At 44.1% G+C, this 17,958-nt stretch overlaps 1 protein-coding gene across 1 annotated transcript in view; it reads right to left on the bottom strand.

Annotated features, from left to right (window-relative positions):
• The window catches only part of LOC307217507 (piezo-type mechanosensitive ion channel component 2-like), a 67,966-nt gene extending 50,368 nt beyond the window's left edge, over positions 1–17,598 (bottom strand). Inside the window, exons 1-10 of the mRNA XM_079978714.1 lie at positions 17,543–17,598; positions 9,230–9,325; positions 7,964–8,065; positions 7,652–7,694; positions 7,249–7,438; positions 5,112–5,304; positions 4,393–4,606; positions 2,676–2,838; positions 1,957–2,071; positions 1,251–1,384 (exon numbers count right to left, since the gene is read on the bottom strand). Coding sequence (XP_079834840.1) covers positions 1,251–1,384; positions 1,957–2,071; positions 2,676–2,838; positions 4,393–4,606; positions 5,112–5,304; positions 7,249–7,438; positions 7,652–7,694; positions 7,964–8,065; positions 9,230–9,325; positions 17,543–17,588 — 1,296 coding nt within the window. The 5' untranslated portion in view covers positions 17,589–17,598. The remainder of the gene's footprint in view (positions 1–1,250; positions 1,385–1,956; positions 2,072–2,675; positions 2,839–4,392; positions 4,607–5,111; positions 5,305–7,248; positions 7,439–7,651; positions 7,695–7,963; positions 8,066–9,229; positions 9,326–17,542) is intronic.
• Positions 17,599–17,958: the final 360 nt, after the last annotated feature.

Genomic DNA, 17,958 nt, shown 5'->3' with positions numbered 1-17,958 from the left:
GGGATAGCCTCTTGCTGTTCTGGCTTCTGGGATAGAAGAAGAAGAAGAAGAAGAGTTTGGATTTGATATCCCGCCTTTCACTCCCTTTAAGGAGTCTCAAAGCGGCTAACATTCTCCTTTCCCTTCCTCCCCCACAACAAACACTCTGTGAGGTGAGTGGGGCTGAGCGACTTCAGAGAAGTGTGACTAGCCCAAGGTCACCCAGCAGCTGCATGTGGAGGAGCGGAGACGCGAACCTGGTTCCCCAGGATTACGAGACTACCACTCTTAACCACTACACCACACTGGCTCTCTCCAGTAGCCGCGTGAAGCCTCTTCAGGGCAGCGGGATGAAGGCTCCCCCTGTCCGGGAGAGGCTGTGCGCAGCTAAGGCAGAAGCCAGAACAGCAAGTGGGGCTCCGTTCCTCCTCCTGCTTCGCAGTTGAGGTGCTTCGCTGAAAGGGCGATGCACAGCTCTCCCACTCTGCACAGTGCCATTCACTCCATAAGACGCACTCACATTTCCCCTTACTTTTTAGGAGGAAAAAAGTGCGTTTTATGGAGCGAAAGATACGGTAATCCACAAATGAACAAATATGAACTCCTAAAACTGTAGAAGAAGTATAAATTAAGGCACACTTCTTCTAAGCTATCTAGATCAGGGCCAGGGACCCTGTGCCCTAATAAATAAAAATTAGCTGTACATACTTGCATGTTAATACTGATACAGTGGTGCCCCACAAGACGAACGCCTCGCAAGACGGAAAACCCGCTAGACGAAAGGGTTTTCCGTTTTGGAGGCGCTTCGCAAAACGAATTTCCCTACGGGCTTGCTTCGCAAGACGAAAATGTCTTGCGAGTTTCTGCGGGGTTTTCCCCCTCCCCCCCCCCTTTTCCTAAGCCCTAAGCCGCTTATCAGCTGATCCGCTAAAAGCCGCTAAACCGCTAATAGCGCTAATCCACTAAGCTGTCAATGGGCTTGCTTCGCAAGACGAAAAAACCGCTATACGAAGAGCCTCACGGAACGGATTAATTTCGTCTTGCGAGGCACCACTGTATCTGAAGATATGTGGGGCTATAACTCTGAAATTGCTACATAAATGTCTTTGACTAAGGGTGCCTTCAGACTACAGTACTTTCCAGGACAGATTCAAGCGCATATTGGAAATTTAGGTTTGCAGAGTTAGATTAAAGTGCTCTCTCACCGTAGCACCACAAATCCTTTTTTTTTTTTTAAGCGATAATGTGGGACCTCTGTATCTGTATCTTACCATCATGACAATCAATGCAGTGATGTAGCTCTGATTCATAAGGAATCGTGCCAATGCTACAAAGGTACTAGGCCTATTTCCTTCAGTGCCCTGTTCACCATCAGTTTCTGATACATTTTCAGAGCATGTCTCATCTGCAAGAAATGCAAAAATTTTAGCAAAGGGTAAATTAACCAAAACAACAACAACAACAGACACACCAGTGTCTGGCATCAGTTAATAAAGTTTTGGAGACTTTGCAGTGTTATATTTAAGCCCACATCTCTCTTACCTGCCCATTTCCCCCTATAAATGACCCATACAGCACCGTGACCCTTTTCCCTTGGAAAATGCGGTTTTGAAAAATGCAATGGCTAAAATAACATCAAGGGGCAGGCTGAGATTCTAGGTTATAACTGTATCCCTTGATAATAACAAAGAGTTGTTGTTGTTTGTTGCTCTTAGAAAGAAGAATAAGAGAAAAGTAAAGATGAAAAAAATTAAGAAGAATAAGAGCAGTTAGGCTTCTGTAATGTACTTCAGTCAATATGCCTACCAAGGTGGTTTACAACAAGGATTAAAGCATTTTACACATTTAAAATCACAGCAGACCACTCCACATCTTTGATCAATTGAAATCTTGGCAAACTGCAATGCCCCAATGGTGCAAAAGTGACCATACATTGAATAAAGCCTTACAAAGGAGCCATCGCATAGGAAAATATACCTGAGAAGGAAAGGTTGTGTCCTTCATTGATGTAGGCATTCACATCACAGCTACGATGACTTTGACACTGCAAAAGGAGAGTACTCTGAAAGCTTCCATTTGTCACATAAACCTCCTGAGCAGGGCGAAAGAAAAAAAAAAGGTTGAAAATTTTGATTTTGTACAACAGAGGTTTCACAAAGTCCGGGCTCAAAGTTGCATGAATACCATAATCCCAAGTGGGGAGAATTTCCAGAGGTACCACTAACTTTGAACAGGAAATGCATCACATTTTGTCATATCAGGGACCAGTGGGACAGTAGTGCTGGATCTCTACACGATGGCCCCCATAGCCACACACACAAGTGCAGACACACATATTAATGTGGAAGTGGCAGTGGTGGACTTTGGCGTCTCACATTTCAGCGGCGCCCAGTGTGATGCTAAAGTTCAGCACCCTCTCACGCTCCATTCTAAATAGTAGCAACTCCCTGAGGCGTCCCCGAGGTTCTGCACCCAGTGCAACCAAACTGGTCGTGCTTCCCTAAATCTACCTCCCAAAATGGGATGGAATTGAGTCATGATTAAATACATGTGAAATTGACATGGGCTGGAGAAAAACTGGTCCATCCAACAAAAGCATCAATATACAGCCAAAATCCAATCAGAAAACAGACAGGCATTCCAGACCTCAAGAGATACAGCTGGCAATGTATGCCGTATTTAACTCTATCCCATACCTTAGGAGGCAGAGCCCATCGCTGGAGCATCATGACCAGAGTGTAATAGAGGACAAGAAGGGCAAGAGGATTCAGAGCCACCGGCCAGCTGAGCTGGGGATGAACCTGGAGCTTCCAGGGCGCAGTGATGTTTGTCTTAATAAGTGGCACTAAGCCCAGGACCCTAGAGAAATGGAGAAAATGGTGAAGAGCTTGCTGCTACTTGATCTTTGTGGAAACAGGAGAGGAAAAACAATAATGCTAAAGAAAGACTAATTTACCTGTAGCAGCCAACTCCTAGGGGCTGAGGTCCCTTTGGTCCCCCCAATAAAATATTTGAAGGGGGCAGCCCCCCCCAAGTTGATGGGCACCCCTGATCATCACCAAATAAGTGCAGCATCACTTGTGTGAATGGGGCATCATATAGATCAAGACCCCAGGCAGAACTTTAATTTCACTGGTAAATAATAATAATAATAATAATAATAATAATAATAATAATAATAATATATTTGTACCCCACCCATTTGGCTGGATTTCCCCAGCCACTCTGGGCAGCTTACAGTACATATAAAAACATAGTAAAACCTCAAACATTAAACACCTCCCGATACAGGGCTGCCTTCAGATGTTTTTTAAAAATCAGATAGTTGTTCATTTCCTTAACATCTGATGACGGGAGGGCGTTCCACAGGCAGGGTGCAGGAACTGCTGCCATTGGTGCTTGAATGGAAGGATCTGATCAAATTGAAAGGCACTTTGATCCAGCAGAGGGAGGCTTCCACCAGCAAAATTGGGAGGGGAATTATTTATGCTGTGTCCAGGACAGCTGTTTACAGGTCCATCTGATATGCAGGCTGAGACCCTATCTGCCCGCAAACTGTCTTGCCAGAGTGGTGCATGCTCTAGTTATCTCCCGCTTGGACTACTGCAATGCGCTCTACGTGGGGCTACCTTTGAAGGTGACCTGGAAACTACAACTAATCCAGAATGCGGCAGCTAGACTGGTGACTGGGAGTGGCTGCCAGGACCATATAACACCAGTCTTGAAAGACCTACATTGGCTCCCAGTATGTTTCCGGGCACAATTCAAAATGTTGGTGCCGACCTGTAAGGCCCTAAATGGCCTCGGTCCAGTATACCTGAAGGAGCGTCTCCACCCCCATTGTTCTGTCCGGACACTGAGGTCTAGCGCCGAGGGCCTTCTGGTGGTTCCCTCGCTGTGAGAAGCCAAGTTACGGGGAACAAGGCAGAGGGCCTTCTCGGTAGTGGCACCCGCCCTGTGGAACGCCCTCCCACCAAGTGTCAAAGAGAAGAACAACTACCAGACTTTTAGAAGACATCTATGCTGATTCCACCTTTTCCTTGCAGCTGCCCCCTAATCTGTTCCAGGGGGCTGGGGGACCCTTCGGAACAATGTGGGGAGTGGGGAGAGAGAGAATCATGGCAGATAAGCCTATGTTCTATCTCCATCGTCAGAGGCAGCATGGCCCTGTGTACTAGTTTCTGAGAGGCACAAGTAGGAAGAGTGCTGTTGTGCTTTGAGTTTCCCATAACCACCTGTGAGAACATGATGCTGGACTTGACGGTTTAATCCAGGAGGGCTCTTATTTTTTTGATTGGTTATAACTGGAGGGATCACTAGTGCATATAATCCTCAGTTCTTAACCAGAACCAAGGTCTGCTGTGCTTTCTCTTACATATCATCTTCTTCAGCGTGTGAGTTTGATCTTTTTACCTGGCATAAATGTCTTCAGGAGGAACCAGGTCCTGGAAGTACGGCAGCTGGTACAGGTAAAAAGCACCTAGGTGCCCTGCACTGAATATTGCAACCAAAACACACAAACTGTTGAAGGCAACTGGGCTGATTGGCCGATGGCAAGACCACCAGGAGCACAGGCCTAGGAAGATGAAGAAATAAACTGCAGAAGTTGCCGAAGGTAGGATGATGCCTATGGATAAAGAAACGAAATGCAAAATTTCAGGTATGCATGGAAAACTGGGTTTGGCTGCGTATGCAGCATGCATTTAAAGTGCATGTAATTCTCCCAAAGAATCATGGGCGATGTCATCTGTTAAGGGGTGAGAGGGAATTTCAGTTCTATGAGGGGTAAACTATAGTTCTTGGGATTCTTTAGGGGAAGTCATATGCTTTAAATGTATGCATCCTTTGTCTCTGGCAGACTTACGACAGTTTAGAACAGGAAGCTGCAGTCCCTCTCACATATTAAACATTTGTTGATAAAAACCGGAGAATATTACTAGAGGAGCATGCATGCACTGGAGAACTCTTGAGAGACAACTTGCACATGTGAATGGCCCATCAGAGAGGGAAATGTCACAGGTGGAGACTGACACACATCACCTTGCATTACTCCCCCCCCCCAGTAGAGTCCAGTTCAGCCATTCAGCTGTCAGTCATGAAACACACAGTAAAATAGTGCAGAACGTTTCTACCTGCTAAGCCCAACAGAAGCACGACGGCCAATTTTCCAGCACTGCTGAATAGACCTTCACAAAGGATCCTCAAGGCTGCTAGGAACAAAGTGAGTTTCAGAAGGAATCTTTGTTGGCCGTTCTTCAGATTATCCTGCCCAGGTGAACCTTCCATTTCCTCGTCATCAGTATTGTCAGTTTCTGCTTCAGATTCCTGCAGATCCAGAAACAATGAAATAAGAATCAATTCATAGCTGGGATAGCTCAGTCAGTAGAGATCTGGGGCCCAGAGCAAAAATCTTGGGAGTTGGGCCCACTTGACTGCCCACTAATAATGTCTCTGGTTCTGAGACATCATAATGTAAGTGTTTTGTCCTGCAGCACGGATATTGTTCTGATACTCTAGCAATCCCTTCGACGTTTCACTTGGAACAAAAACATGGTGTGCCCACAATGCTGTTTCACCTAGTTATCACGGTTGTTCTTCAAACTGCCAAAGTGTTCAATGTCCCTAAATAGATGAAGGCGATTGCTAGAAGAGAGATAAGCTCATCCTGAGTCTTTTGCAACCCGGTTTATGTCACGCTTCAGCCTAATGAATGAGCAACCTCGCTGAAGACAAAGATATGAAAGCTCAGAATACAAAGCCTGGAAGTCGGTGCAAATAATCCATCATTAAATATTTCTCAGTCTGCGGCTCATCGTGCAAGATTAATGCATTCCAACTGGTTGTCCCTGCTGAGAGGGATAAAGGAAAGCACACATCATAACTCGGGAGCTTAAGAAGATCCCTGCAGGTCTATCCAGCCTAGCATCCTATTCTCCCAGTGGTCAACCATATGTGGGAGACACCCTTCTATGTCCTCTCCTAGTAACAATCCCTTTGTTTCAATACATCCAGCAGCTGATGTGATCCAGAAATAGGTAGTGTGAGGAGAGGAAATGTACTATAATCTGATAACATAGTCCTGCTGGAGCAGACCAAAGACTAGATAGTCTAGCATCCTGTTCTCCCAGTGGCGTACCTGATGTATGCAAGAGGATTTGTGACCCCTCTCTCCCCACATGTGATTCCCAGGAACTGGAAAATGTTCAGCCTCTGGCAGTGTAGGCAGTTCCTTCATTCCTAAGGTACCTCTGCCCGTACAGGCCAGTCGTGACCGACTCTAGGGTTGCGCGCTCATCTCGCTCATCTCGCCGTCCGAAGACACTTCCGGGTCACGTGGCCAGTGTGACTAAGCTGCACTGGCGAGCCAGCACCAGCGCCGCACACGGAAACGCCGTTTACCTTCCTGCTAGAAAGCGGTCCCTATTTATCTACTTGCACTTAGGGGTGCTTTCGAACTGTTGGTGGGCAGGAGCTGGGACCGAATGACGGGAGCTCACCCCGCCGCGGGGATTCGAACCTCCGCCCTTACGATCAGCAAGTCCTAGGAACTGAGGTTTTACCCACAGCGCCACCCGCGTCCCTTCCTTCATTCCTAGTAGCCATCAAAAACATTATCCTCCATATATTTTGCCTAATCCTCTTTTTAAAGCCCGCCAAACTTGTGGCCATCCCTATATCAGGTGAGAGCAAATTTACCATGTGCTGCGTGAAGACGTTCTGTCTTTCGTCTGCCCTGAATCTTCTAACATTCAGCATTGTTCCAGAATTACGAAAGAGGGAGGAAAATATGCACCCTTATCCACTTTCTTATGCACCTCTATCACATCCCCCCTTATTTATCTTCTTTTTCTAAACCAAAAAGTCCCAAATATTATAATTTTTCTCCATAGGTGAATTGCTCCTAACCCTGGATCATTTTGGTTGCCCTTTTCTGAAATTTAGCTTAAGAACATATGTATATAGTTAGGGTTTCTCCCACTAACCAGATAGAGTGAACTATTTAAATTGTTTAAACCTTGGTCTATTGTTAGCTCAGTAATGAAATATTTGAAGAGTGGTATGCTTAATCTAGCCCATAATTCATTTATGCATTTAATGTGTTGTGTAAATGCATTTATATATTATGTATGTTTCTGCTGGGTTTTGTTTCTCATATTACATAATAACTCAAAATAATAATAAAAAGGGAAAGCACTTGTTCTTCCCCCTTGCAATCCTTATTCATATGCTACAAGGCCAAGAAATTTGAACGCAGGTCTACATAATTACCATTTCCTCTTCCATCTCTTCTTCTTCATCGCAAGGAAACAGGTCTTGGTTCCTTGGATGAAGCTGGGCTTTTCGGTTGAGAAGCTTGACCATCTTCTTGCAAAGTTGTGTGATTGTGAGACTGGTGAGAAACATTCCAATATCGGGAGCCAAAAGACAAATGATGTTCCAAGCATTGAGATTGCTAAACCTAAAGAAAAGAAGGTGCATAGGGTTAAAGGCTTTGCATTCAAGAAGGGCAAAGTTCCCTGAATCTGCCACACATTCAGTGCTCCGTATCTTGCTTAGATATCACTTTGGGGAAACATGCCCCCATCCACAATGTTCCTCCAACATGGTGTACAATAGTTAATCAATATGCAATGCATAAAAATGAAAACATAAGATAAAAATTAAGTCTTACCTCGGAAAACCAAAGTGGCACAGCACTTTCTCCCATAAGAAATCTTTTTAAAAAAGGAAAAGAACCATAGTTATAGACTCAGTGGGGTGGTCAAGTTTGCTGATGATAGCACATTGTTCACGGTGGTAGAAACAAAAGCATCTCTCTAATCTAAACTGGGTGAATGGGTATTAAAATGGGGAACACAATTCAACACAGGCAAATGTAAAATGCAAAAACCTAACTTCCCAGATGCTGGGAATTACAGATGGGCAGAATATTGCAATAGCATCTTTCTTAAATCATTCCTATATGATGTTGAGCAGACATTACCATTAGGTGGTAGGTAATGGAAAACAATCTGAAAAGCTGCTTGAACCGCAAGGAAAATGAAGCTAGTGTAGGTGATTGCGCCAAGCATCTGCCCAGTGGACCCTGAAAAATAAAAATGTAGACTTTATTTTCATGGACCCCACCACCAAAAGAGAGAGCATAGGAAAATTTAAACTGGCTATACCTTTGAGACCCCACACCTCTGCCTTTTCTGGTGGCATTTTTTGAGGGGAAACGGAGAAATGTTGGAGGGTATGGAACTCCACTCCAGGAACTTTTGCAAGTTCTTAGGGTACAGGCCGGTCCTACCGTTAGGCAGAGTGAAGTGGCCACCTCAGGTGGCAGACACTGGGGTACCAAGAGTGGCAGCAAAATGTTGAGGGTGGGCAGAGCTGTGTGTGCACCCTCTAAACTAGATCTTTCTTCTCAGCAGAGGTAGAGAATTCTGTCCTATCACCAGTGCTCAAGCAAAATTCAAATGCCACTCTGGTAGGCCTCTCTGTATGTGGAAATGGAGGGAGGGCATCAAAAAGTTGACTAGCGTGGCTGTGTCCCTACTTCATGGAGTACAGTCCTCTGATTGAAGATGTCCTCTCTTTGAAGAGCTGTCTGTCTAGAACAAGTATTCTTGGTTTGTTTGTTTTTTGATTATGTATTTTGTGTTTTTATATTGTGAACCGCCCTGAGACATGTGGGTATATACAAATCTGATAAATAATAATAATAATAATAATAATAATAATAATGGTTTAAACAGGGCTATTTTTCAGCCGGAACTCGCTGGAACTCAGTTCTGGCACCTCTCAGGTGGGCGCCATTGCCATTATAAGAGAAGAAGGGAGGCCTTCATGGCAAGTTCTGGCACCTCTTTTTCTAGAAAAATAGTTCTGGGTTTAAAGATCAATAACCCCAGGAAGGGAGTGCAATGAGGGCCTTCAAACTGCCTGTTAACTGTTAAGTTGTGGGTGAACATATCAGACAACATAGTGATTCTTCAAACAGCTCTTTATTATTCACAGGCCACAACAGAACTGAACTGAAGGGTTCAGTCAGCCTACTTATATAGAGCTCCAGTACAACGTAACTGTAACAACTTTCTGTAACTATCCAATCACTGAATGTCACTTTCGATCCCTTATTTGCATATGGGGACCTGAGTAAAAACTATCTACTGGCCCAGGGTGAGAACTTCAGTACATAACACCAATAATTAGCACTTAGAAGAGCTCCCCACCCTTGATCTGAAACTTTCAGCAATTTGCCTACCTTTCATGGTGACAGCATTTGGTTTGGGGAACAGCGGCAGGAGCAGCAAGAAGATGAGATAGACCACAGAAAGCCCATTGTATCTGAAACCTATAGCTAGGGAAACAACCGAGCGTTACATAAGAAAATCCTCAGCATGAGATGCGAGAAAGCCTCCAGCTTACCATTTAATAAATAGGAAGCTTCCTTGTTCCAGGTCAGGCTGTTTGTACATCTAGCTCAATATTTGAGTAGGAGTGGCTCTCTGGGATCTCAGGCAGAAATCTGCCCATCTCTTGCTATCTAATCCTTTTAACTGGAAGTGCCAGAAACTGAACATGAGACCTTCTGAATGCCAGCCTTGCAGACCCTCCAAGTGTCCCTATTTTCCAGGGACAGTCCCAGATTTTCTGAAGCCATCCTGGTTTCTGATTTGATCCCGGAATGTCCCCCTTTCCCTTAGGACGTCCCTATTTTCATCGGAGAAATGTTGGAGGGTATAGAGTTATGCGATCCCTGAGCCAAGGAGATAAGTAACTATGCAAATTTAGAAGACATCTGATGGTAGCCCTGTATAGGAAAGTTTTATAATGTTTTATAATGTTTTTTAATATATGCTGGAAGCTGCCCAGGGCAGCTGGAGCAATCCAGTCAGATGGGCAGGGTATAAATAATAATACAGTGGTACCTCGGGTTACAGACACTTCAGGTTACAGACGCTTCAGGTTACAGACTCCGCTAACCCAGATATAGTACCTCGGGTTAAGAACTTTGCTTCAGGATGAGAACAGAAATCGTGTGGTGGCAGCAGGAGGCCCCATTAGCTAAAGTGGTACTCAGGTTAAGAACAGTTTCAGATTAAGAACGGATCTCCCGAACAAATTAAGTAATAATAATAATAATAATAATAATAATGGAACAGGACATCCCTATTTTCATTGAAGGAATGTTGGTAGAGCCATGTGCTGTACCAAAAGAGCCATGCAGAGCTTCCCTGAGGCCTGGGTCGGGAGTATTGTTGGAATAAAGTTACAAACTCAAATGAAAAAGCAGCTAGTCCCTGGTGGGGGCTCCCAGCCAGCTTAGCCCTCTGAGGCAAGGGGCAAGTGTATTTGGCTTCCCGCCCCTCTCCACAGGTCTGTCTACCACTGAACGATGGCCCCTCTCTGAGCGCTTTTGCCCAACATGAGCCTTGAAGCACCAACACTGAGTTTAAGAGTCCATCCCAAACAGTATGGCTGGAGCTTGCTGGGCCTTTAAACATTGGCTACAACTTTCTGCAAGGCTGCAACTTAATACTTTACATGCGAGTAAATCCCACTGAACACAGTGAGACTGGCTCATTCTGCAGATTGCTGTTTTCACCGGTTCAGCAGTAAAATGCGGGTTTTCCCTGGGGAAGTGTCAGGACAAAAATAAACTGCTCAGATGCAGAGCTATAAAGTGTGGAGCTGTGCCTGGGAAGCCCAGTGCAAAAGGAAGTTCAGAGAGCCCTCACTTCCAGGTAAGTCTATATAGGAATGCAGCAACAGCAGCAATTGTCTGATGTCCTGTTTGTCTTAGCCCAGCATGACATTATGAATTGCTTGCTCACCTAACATATAAAGCAGCACACCTACTTCCTCCTGCTAAAATGGCTGTGCAATTTTTCTGTAAAATAGCGTGTCTGATTTCTTTCCAAAGGAATACATGAGTCCAATTGTTATGATTTGTTTATTTATTTTATTTATTTTAATGCCATAGCAGCTACGTATAGCAGGGTTCTATTTTGCGGCGGCAGCAGAGCACAAAAGCCGTTCAATGGGACCTTCTGCTTGGATAGCAGCAGCCATACAGCCCTGGCTAGTCGACAACTACGGTTTCTGGATCCAATGTAACACCATAGAATGTTCTTCTCCGAAACATTTAATCCTCTAGGCATTCTTACACATCGGCTATCAGAAACTTTTAAAGCACAAGAAGCCACATCCCATAAATGTGTGAACTACAGTGATTAAAAATAAATAAATCTCCCCTCTGCAAATAATTACAAAGCAAGCAACTCAAAACTACAATATTAATTTAATTAATGCAATGGATGCAGTCCAGACAAAGCTGAGCACTTTTAACTCTCACTGATTTCTGCGGGAGAGACTTAAGTACGTGCATTTGCATCCGTTTAAAAACTGCTCACCTTTGGGTGGATTGTGTGCAGTTGGTTGAATTGCATTCAACTGACCTAAGTTGGTCAGTTTCATTCCTGATGCAAGTCCGCTGAATTAGTGAAATTTCATTTCCTTGCACTCTCTTATTTCCCTTATAAACACGATGCAACATAAAGTCTTTAAGGCATAAGTGGAAATGTCTTACCTGCTGCCAAGGGGAGTGACAGACCTAATCTGAAAATTAACGCACAGGCTAAACTATTTGCCATGGTCTCCTCTGTCCAGCATCAGGACGGGGATATCAGCGAAATAGGTTGGAGTTACTGCCCCAGCCTTCTGAGCCAATGGCTAAAGGAAACTGCGCTGAGCTTTTAAACTCTCATTCCAAATATGGCCAGCCTACCAATCAATGGCTCTGTATTAATTTTTTACAAAAAGTAATACGAAAACTGGTGAATCTCCAGTAATCTTCATGTTCTGTAAAATGGGAAGTATTGATCTACCTGGGTTTTCTCCTCCCCCCCCCCACTTGAATCCTAATTTTCCTTTGCAGCTGAACAAGTAGGCTGGTGCTTGGCTTTCAGGCATCAATCTCCTTTTCTTCCCCAAGTTTCCCTTCCTCGTCTGTTTTCCAGATCCAGGTAACCCATCAGAACAGAATCAGCCTTCAATCAGCAGTTAGGAATTTCTCCAATCTCCCAACAATTTGATCTGTTGTTGCTTTTTCCTTCGGTGTGAAACTCCTTTAGCCACTGAATGTATAACTCTCAGGAATGATCACAAAGCTTTAGTTCCAAGCTGTGTTTTAGTTGCAAACCACGAAGGGTCTTGCTGGCACGTGATGAGGTTGTTTGTTGAAAGTCTCCATCCACTTCATAAATGTTAATCTGATGCAAAATAAGTTAACAATCGTCCCTGGTAAGTGTACGTAAAGCCTTAAATGGCTCACAACCACAATAACTCAAGGACCAGTACGTTTCCGAGCACAATTCAAAGTGTTGGTGCTGACCTTTAAAGCCCTAAACGGCCTCGGTCCAGTATACCTGAAGGAGCGTCTCCACCCCCATCGTTCTACCCAGACACTGAAGTCCAGCGCCGAGGGCCTTCTGGCGGTTCCCTCATTGCGAGAAGCAAAGCTACAGGGAACCAGGCAGAGGGCCTTCTCGGTAGTGGCGCCCTCCCTGTGGAATGCCCTCCCACCAGATGTCAAAGAGAACAACAACTACCAGGCTTTTATAAGACATCTGAAGGCAGCCCTGTTTAGGGATGCTTTTAATGTTTGATGTATCATAGTATTTTAATATTCTTTTGGAAGCCGCCCAGAGTGGCTGGGGAGGCCCAGCCAGATGGGCGGGGTATAAATAATAATAATAATAATAATAATAATAATAATAATAATAATAATTATTATTATTATTATTATTATTATTACCACCTCTACCCATAGGAACTGCCCCAGACCTTGCAGTCATCACCTGAAGCCCCTTTTTGTGTGTCTGCTCCATGAGAGGTCTGGAGGGTGACAACACAAGAACAGGGTCTTTTCTGCAGTGGCTCCCAGTTTGTGGAATGCTGTCCCCTGGGAGTCTTATATGGCACTTTCATTACATTTTATTTTATTTTATTTTTTAAAATTATTTTGAATTTTCATTTTACATACATCAAATAAAAATAGAAAACTATCTACCTATCTCTTTCTTTCTCTCTCTCTCTCTATATATACCCCCTTTGACTTCCCTCCCCTCCTTTATGGATCCTTATGTTATATTTTTTTCTCCTCCATCCTCCTTTATAATTCTAGTTATTTAAAAATCCTTGAATATTCCTTAGTTCAAATTTTTAACCACAAGTCTTAAATCAATCCTGCTAATTAATTTAATTATTTACAATAGTTTTTCAAAGAAATTACTGTATATATTTTCCCCATTCTTTATTAAAAATTGATTCTTCCTGATTTCTAATTCTTCCTGTTAGTTTTACCATTTCAGCGTAGTCTTCATTACATATATTTAGCTGCAGACAAAGCATTCCTCTTCTCCCAGGCCTTTGGCTAATTAAGCCAGGCATAGGCAAACTCCAGCCCTCCAGATGTTTGGGACTACAATTCCCATTATCCCCAGCTAATAGGACCAGTGCTGGAGGGCCGGAGTCTGCCTATGCCTGAATTAAGCAATCTATGCTCTTTTATACGGAATGTGTGTGTGTGTATTGATTTATCTGTTCTTCTGTTGTTATGTTGTGTTATGTCATGATACGATATGTGCTTTTGTCTTTTTATACTGTAAACCAGGCTTCCTCAACCTCGGCCCTCCAGATGTTTTTGGCCTATAACTCCCATGATCCCTAGCTAGCAGGACCAGTGGTCAGGGATGATGGGAACTGTAGTCTCAAAACATCTGGAAGGCCAAGGCTGAGGAATTCTGCTGTAAACCATCCTACGCTCCTCGGATGAAGAGCGGTATCTAAATTTAATAAACAAATAAATGGCACAGTTGACAGGACATTCGTCCAGTGCTTAAAAGCTTGCACGGGCTGCCCATATGTTGCCAGGACAAGTTCAAGGTTCTTGCATTAATTTACGAGCCCTTAATGCCTTGGATCCAGGATACCTTAAGAACTGACCAATCCCTCGCATCTCCCCTGCCCTATCGCTGATTTCTCTGGGAGAGTCTCCCAGGGTACAGATGCTCAGTTTATATGCACCTGGAGCTGTGTGTTCAGTATTGTGGACCCAATTCTCTGAAACTCCCTCCCAGATGAGAACAGGCCCCTCCCCCGCATCCTGTTGACTTTCCAGTACCTAGTGAAGACATTTTCCAGCAATCTTTTAAAGTATGTTTTCTGATCTTCTTTGGTGATCACTCGTAGCTGAGTAAGATTGTCTTCCATAAACACGGTTTTAACAATGAATCCGTAAGTGACTGTGGAGGCCAATTCTGGATTCCATACATCCTTCCACAGTGGGGACATTGGTTTCTGAGCGGGAGTTGATCACGGTGTGGATTTACCAAGCGTGCCTTCCTCTTTGCACGTTTCTCCCTTGCGTCCTGAGTTTGTGTGTCTTCAAAGTCCATGACACCTTTGGTAAAGGCTATTCTCCAATTGGAGCACTCGCAGGCAAGTGTTTCTGATGTTTTCCGATATTGAGGTAAAGGTACCCCTGACCATTAGGTCCAGTCGTGGCCGACTCTGGGGTTGCAGCGCTCATCTTGCTTTATTGGCTGATGGAGCTGGCGTACAGCTTCCGGGTCATGTGGCCAGCATGACTAAGCCACTTCTGGCGAACCTATAGAGTAAAAGCTAGGTTGAATACAACCTCTAACATCTCATCTCTTGCAATGGTAATTCAACACACAGGGTTCATCCACATGCCTGTTTGCCCTCCCTGGGGAAGCCCATGGTTTTGTGCTTAACTGGAACAAACAGCAGTTGGGTTTCCCACGGATTGCTGTCTGTTCCAATTTAGCACTAGAGAGTGAGTTTTCCAGGGGAAAGTGATGAGGCAGAGGCAAAACCGCCAAGACCTGTGGCAAACCACACAACCCTGTGCTTTCTAGGTGTGGGGGAAACAGAAGTGTGGATGAGCCCTCTGTATCCTAAGCCCAGTGAGGGGTGGAGGTATCCCAGGCTGCCACATGTCACTCCTAAGGTTAGAAAACAGAGGAGAATGACAGGATGGCGAAAGCAATGTGTTTGCCCTCCTTCTGGCTGCTGTCATGTGCACTTAGTGCAAAAAAGGGGAAGTTGCAACCCTCAAGACATTGCTAGACTACAGTTCTCATCATCCCTGACCATTGGCTGTAGCTGGGGCTGATGGGAGTTGGAACCCAACAACGTATGGGAGCTACATATTCTCCTCCCCAGACCTGCGGTAGATGAGCAACACAAAGGTAGAAAAGGCACATTACTTCACCTTTGCTGATGCTGAATCCCCACATTGTCATCTTCTGAGCCTGGGGAGGCACCAGTAATGCTCAAAATTGCATTTCAGGCTCTCAGTTGCCTGCTTCTATTTCTCAGTGAAGGAGTGTAGTGAAGGATGGCTAAATCGGTCCATTTTTGCTTCTCTCGCTTTCTCATTTTTCTGTTCTTAAGTTCAGTTCATCACATTTCTGCATCCTCACAAGAACCAGTCAGCATTTTGGGGTGCATTTTCCCTAATTTCTGCACACAATTTTGCCCAAGATAATGCCTTTCTGTATTTTATTTTCACTAATATATGTACTCACACACACATTATTTGACTGGAGAACTGTACAGCTAATTTTGTGAGAACTGTTTCTTGAAGTATAGCTGTGTTTTGGTCCAACACATTGTTTCAGAAACTGCAAATTAAGTATCTTCGTATTAAAATGTGAAATGAGCTGGATTTTCCCCCACCCCACCCCTAAGTGCTGAAGCCCTTGCTCTCCCCCCCCCCCCGAGACAGTTAAATCGCCCTCTCCTTTGTCTTGCTGTCTTTCTATCTGCTGCTATTACCAGCACCCTCATTTTCCATTTCGAAATGTGCTTTTTCCTTCCATATCAATTACATCCTAAGTGCTATACTTCTCAGGCTGACAAAGGGTGAATGTGATGACTTGCACTGTTTTGCTGATGGGTATTTTTAAATATGCATTTCCTTTATCGAAAGATGCTTTCCACAGAAACTTTTGCTGCCAAGGTAGATATTTCCATGTCAGTGATCTTTCGGAACAGACATCGTGTACTCTTTGGAGCCTTCACACTAAATAGACAGGATTGTGAGACTGGCCCTTAAGGAACATCGATACCATTTATTTATTTAACTGTATTTAACTTCTGTTTGTTTGTTTAATTTATATTCCACCTTTTATCCAAGGTGCTCAAGGTGGCATACATGATTCTCCCCTTCCTCATTTATTTCAGATCATAGTCTTCTTCTTCTTTGGCGATCACTCGTTGCCGAGTAAGATTGTCTTCCATAAACACAGTTTTAACAATATGTCCGTAAGTGACTGTGGAGGCCAATTCTGGATCCACACGTCCTTCCACAGTGGGGACATTGGTTTCCGGGCAGGAGTTGATCACAGTGTGGATTTGCCAAGCGTGCTGAAATATATTCAGAGTCGCAAAGTGATTTCATGCTCTTTATTCAGCTCATAGTGGTGAGGAGGAATGAATGTCCCCTCAAAGTATCTGCTTTATATACATTATTTACACAATGGGCTGCACATGATTGGCTAATTCCGGAATTCTACTGTAAGCCAATCAGGTTGTGGATTCACTTCAATCTGGAGCATGATTGGGTGGTTCCTGCCAACCAGTCATACTGCTGCATAGTTCTAGGACCAATCAGACTGCTGCATTCTGAATCCTATTGTTCTAGGACCAATCAGACTGCTGCCTTTTGGATCCTATTGTTCTAGGACCAATCAGACTGCTGCAGTTTGAATCCTATTTGACTCAGTACATAACACGTGCCTTCCTCTTAGCACATTTCTCCCTTGTGTCCTGAGTTCAAGTGTCTTCAAAGCCCATGACACCTTTGGTCAAGGCTGTTCTCCAATTGGAGCACTTGCAGGCGAGTGTTTCCCAATTGTTAGTGTTTATACTACATTTTTAAAAATTTGCCTGGAGACAATCTTTAAACCTCTTTTGTTGACCACCAGGATTACGCTTTCCATTTTTAAGTTCAGAATAGAGTAGTTGCTTTGGAAGACAATAATCAGGCATCCCCACAACATGACCAGTCCAACGAAGTTGATGTTGAAGAATCATTGCTTCAACACTTGTGATCTTTGCTTCTTCCAGTACCCTTCCTCATTTATTTCAGAACAATTACTATATATATTACAGTAATACTAACGACGGATCACTGGAATGCTTTCCAGCCTTAGACAAGACTTTTTTATGATCTGTTTCCATTCTTGGGCAGTTGCTCATCGGTCAGGAAAATTGTCTGCGGTTCTTATTCCCTCTTCCTCCTCCTCCTCCTCCTCCTCCTCCTCCTCCTCCACCACCACCACCTTTACTGGATAACTCAGGGAAGAAAGAATTGATAACAAAGGGCAAAGAGAGTATCTGGCTTTCTGGATACATCCCTCTGAGAGAAGTTTCCCCCTTAGGCAAACAGGAAGAAGTGAATGCAGAAATGGAGGGTAGGGGAGGGGGGAAATTCACATTGAACAGAATTGATCTGGGTGTTCAGGAAAGGTTCAGAGGATCTCACCTACTAAAAATATCCAGCAGGGAGTTATTTTTAAAAAGAAATGCATCTGAGGGTGCTTATGCTCACACACAGAACATAGCTCCTCATTTATGCAGAGTATTATCTTTGAAAACCTGTCCTGTTTATATCAGGAGTCCCATGGCAACCCGAGATTATTAAAGGGACCACAGTATGGTTCCTGACAACACACGCCACTTTGTCTGTAGGGAAGGAAAGCTGGAGCTGCTGGAGAGACAGGAAATACCTGAGCTGGAGTTGGGGGTGGTGGGGGAGAAGGGGACAGGATGAGGCTAGAATTTTTAACTTAAGATGGTCTCACCTTAACATAATGGCTACAACTGAAACTGCCTTCCTGTGCCTTTAAAAACCTGCATAAGGCAGAACAATCTCAGCAGGTGAAACTTTCTCCCATCACT

The sequence above is a fragment of the Podarcis cretensis genome (genome assembly GCF_951804945.1).
Source record: "Podarcis cretensis genome assembly, chromosome: 6".
NCBI lineage: Eukaryota > Metazoa > Chordata > Lepidosauria > Squamata > Lacertidae > Podarcis > Podarcis cretensis.
Note: the sequence above shows the minus strand (reverse complement) of the source record. Positions and strands in the feature narration are given on the sequence as shown.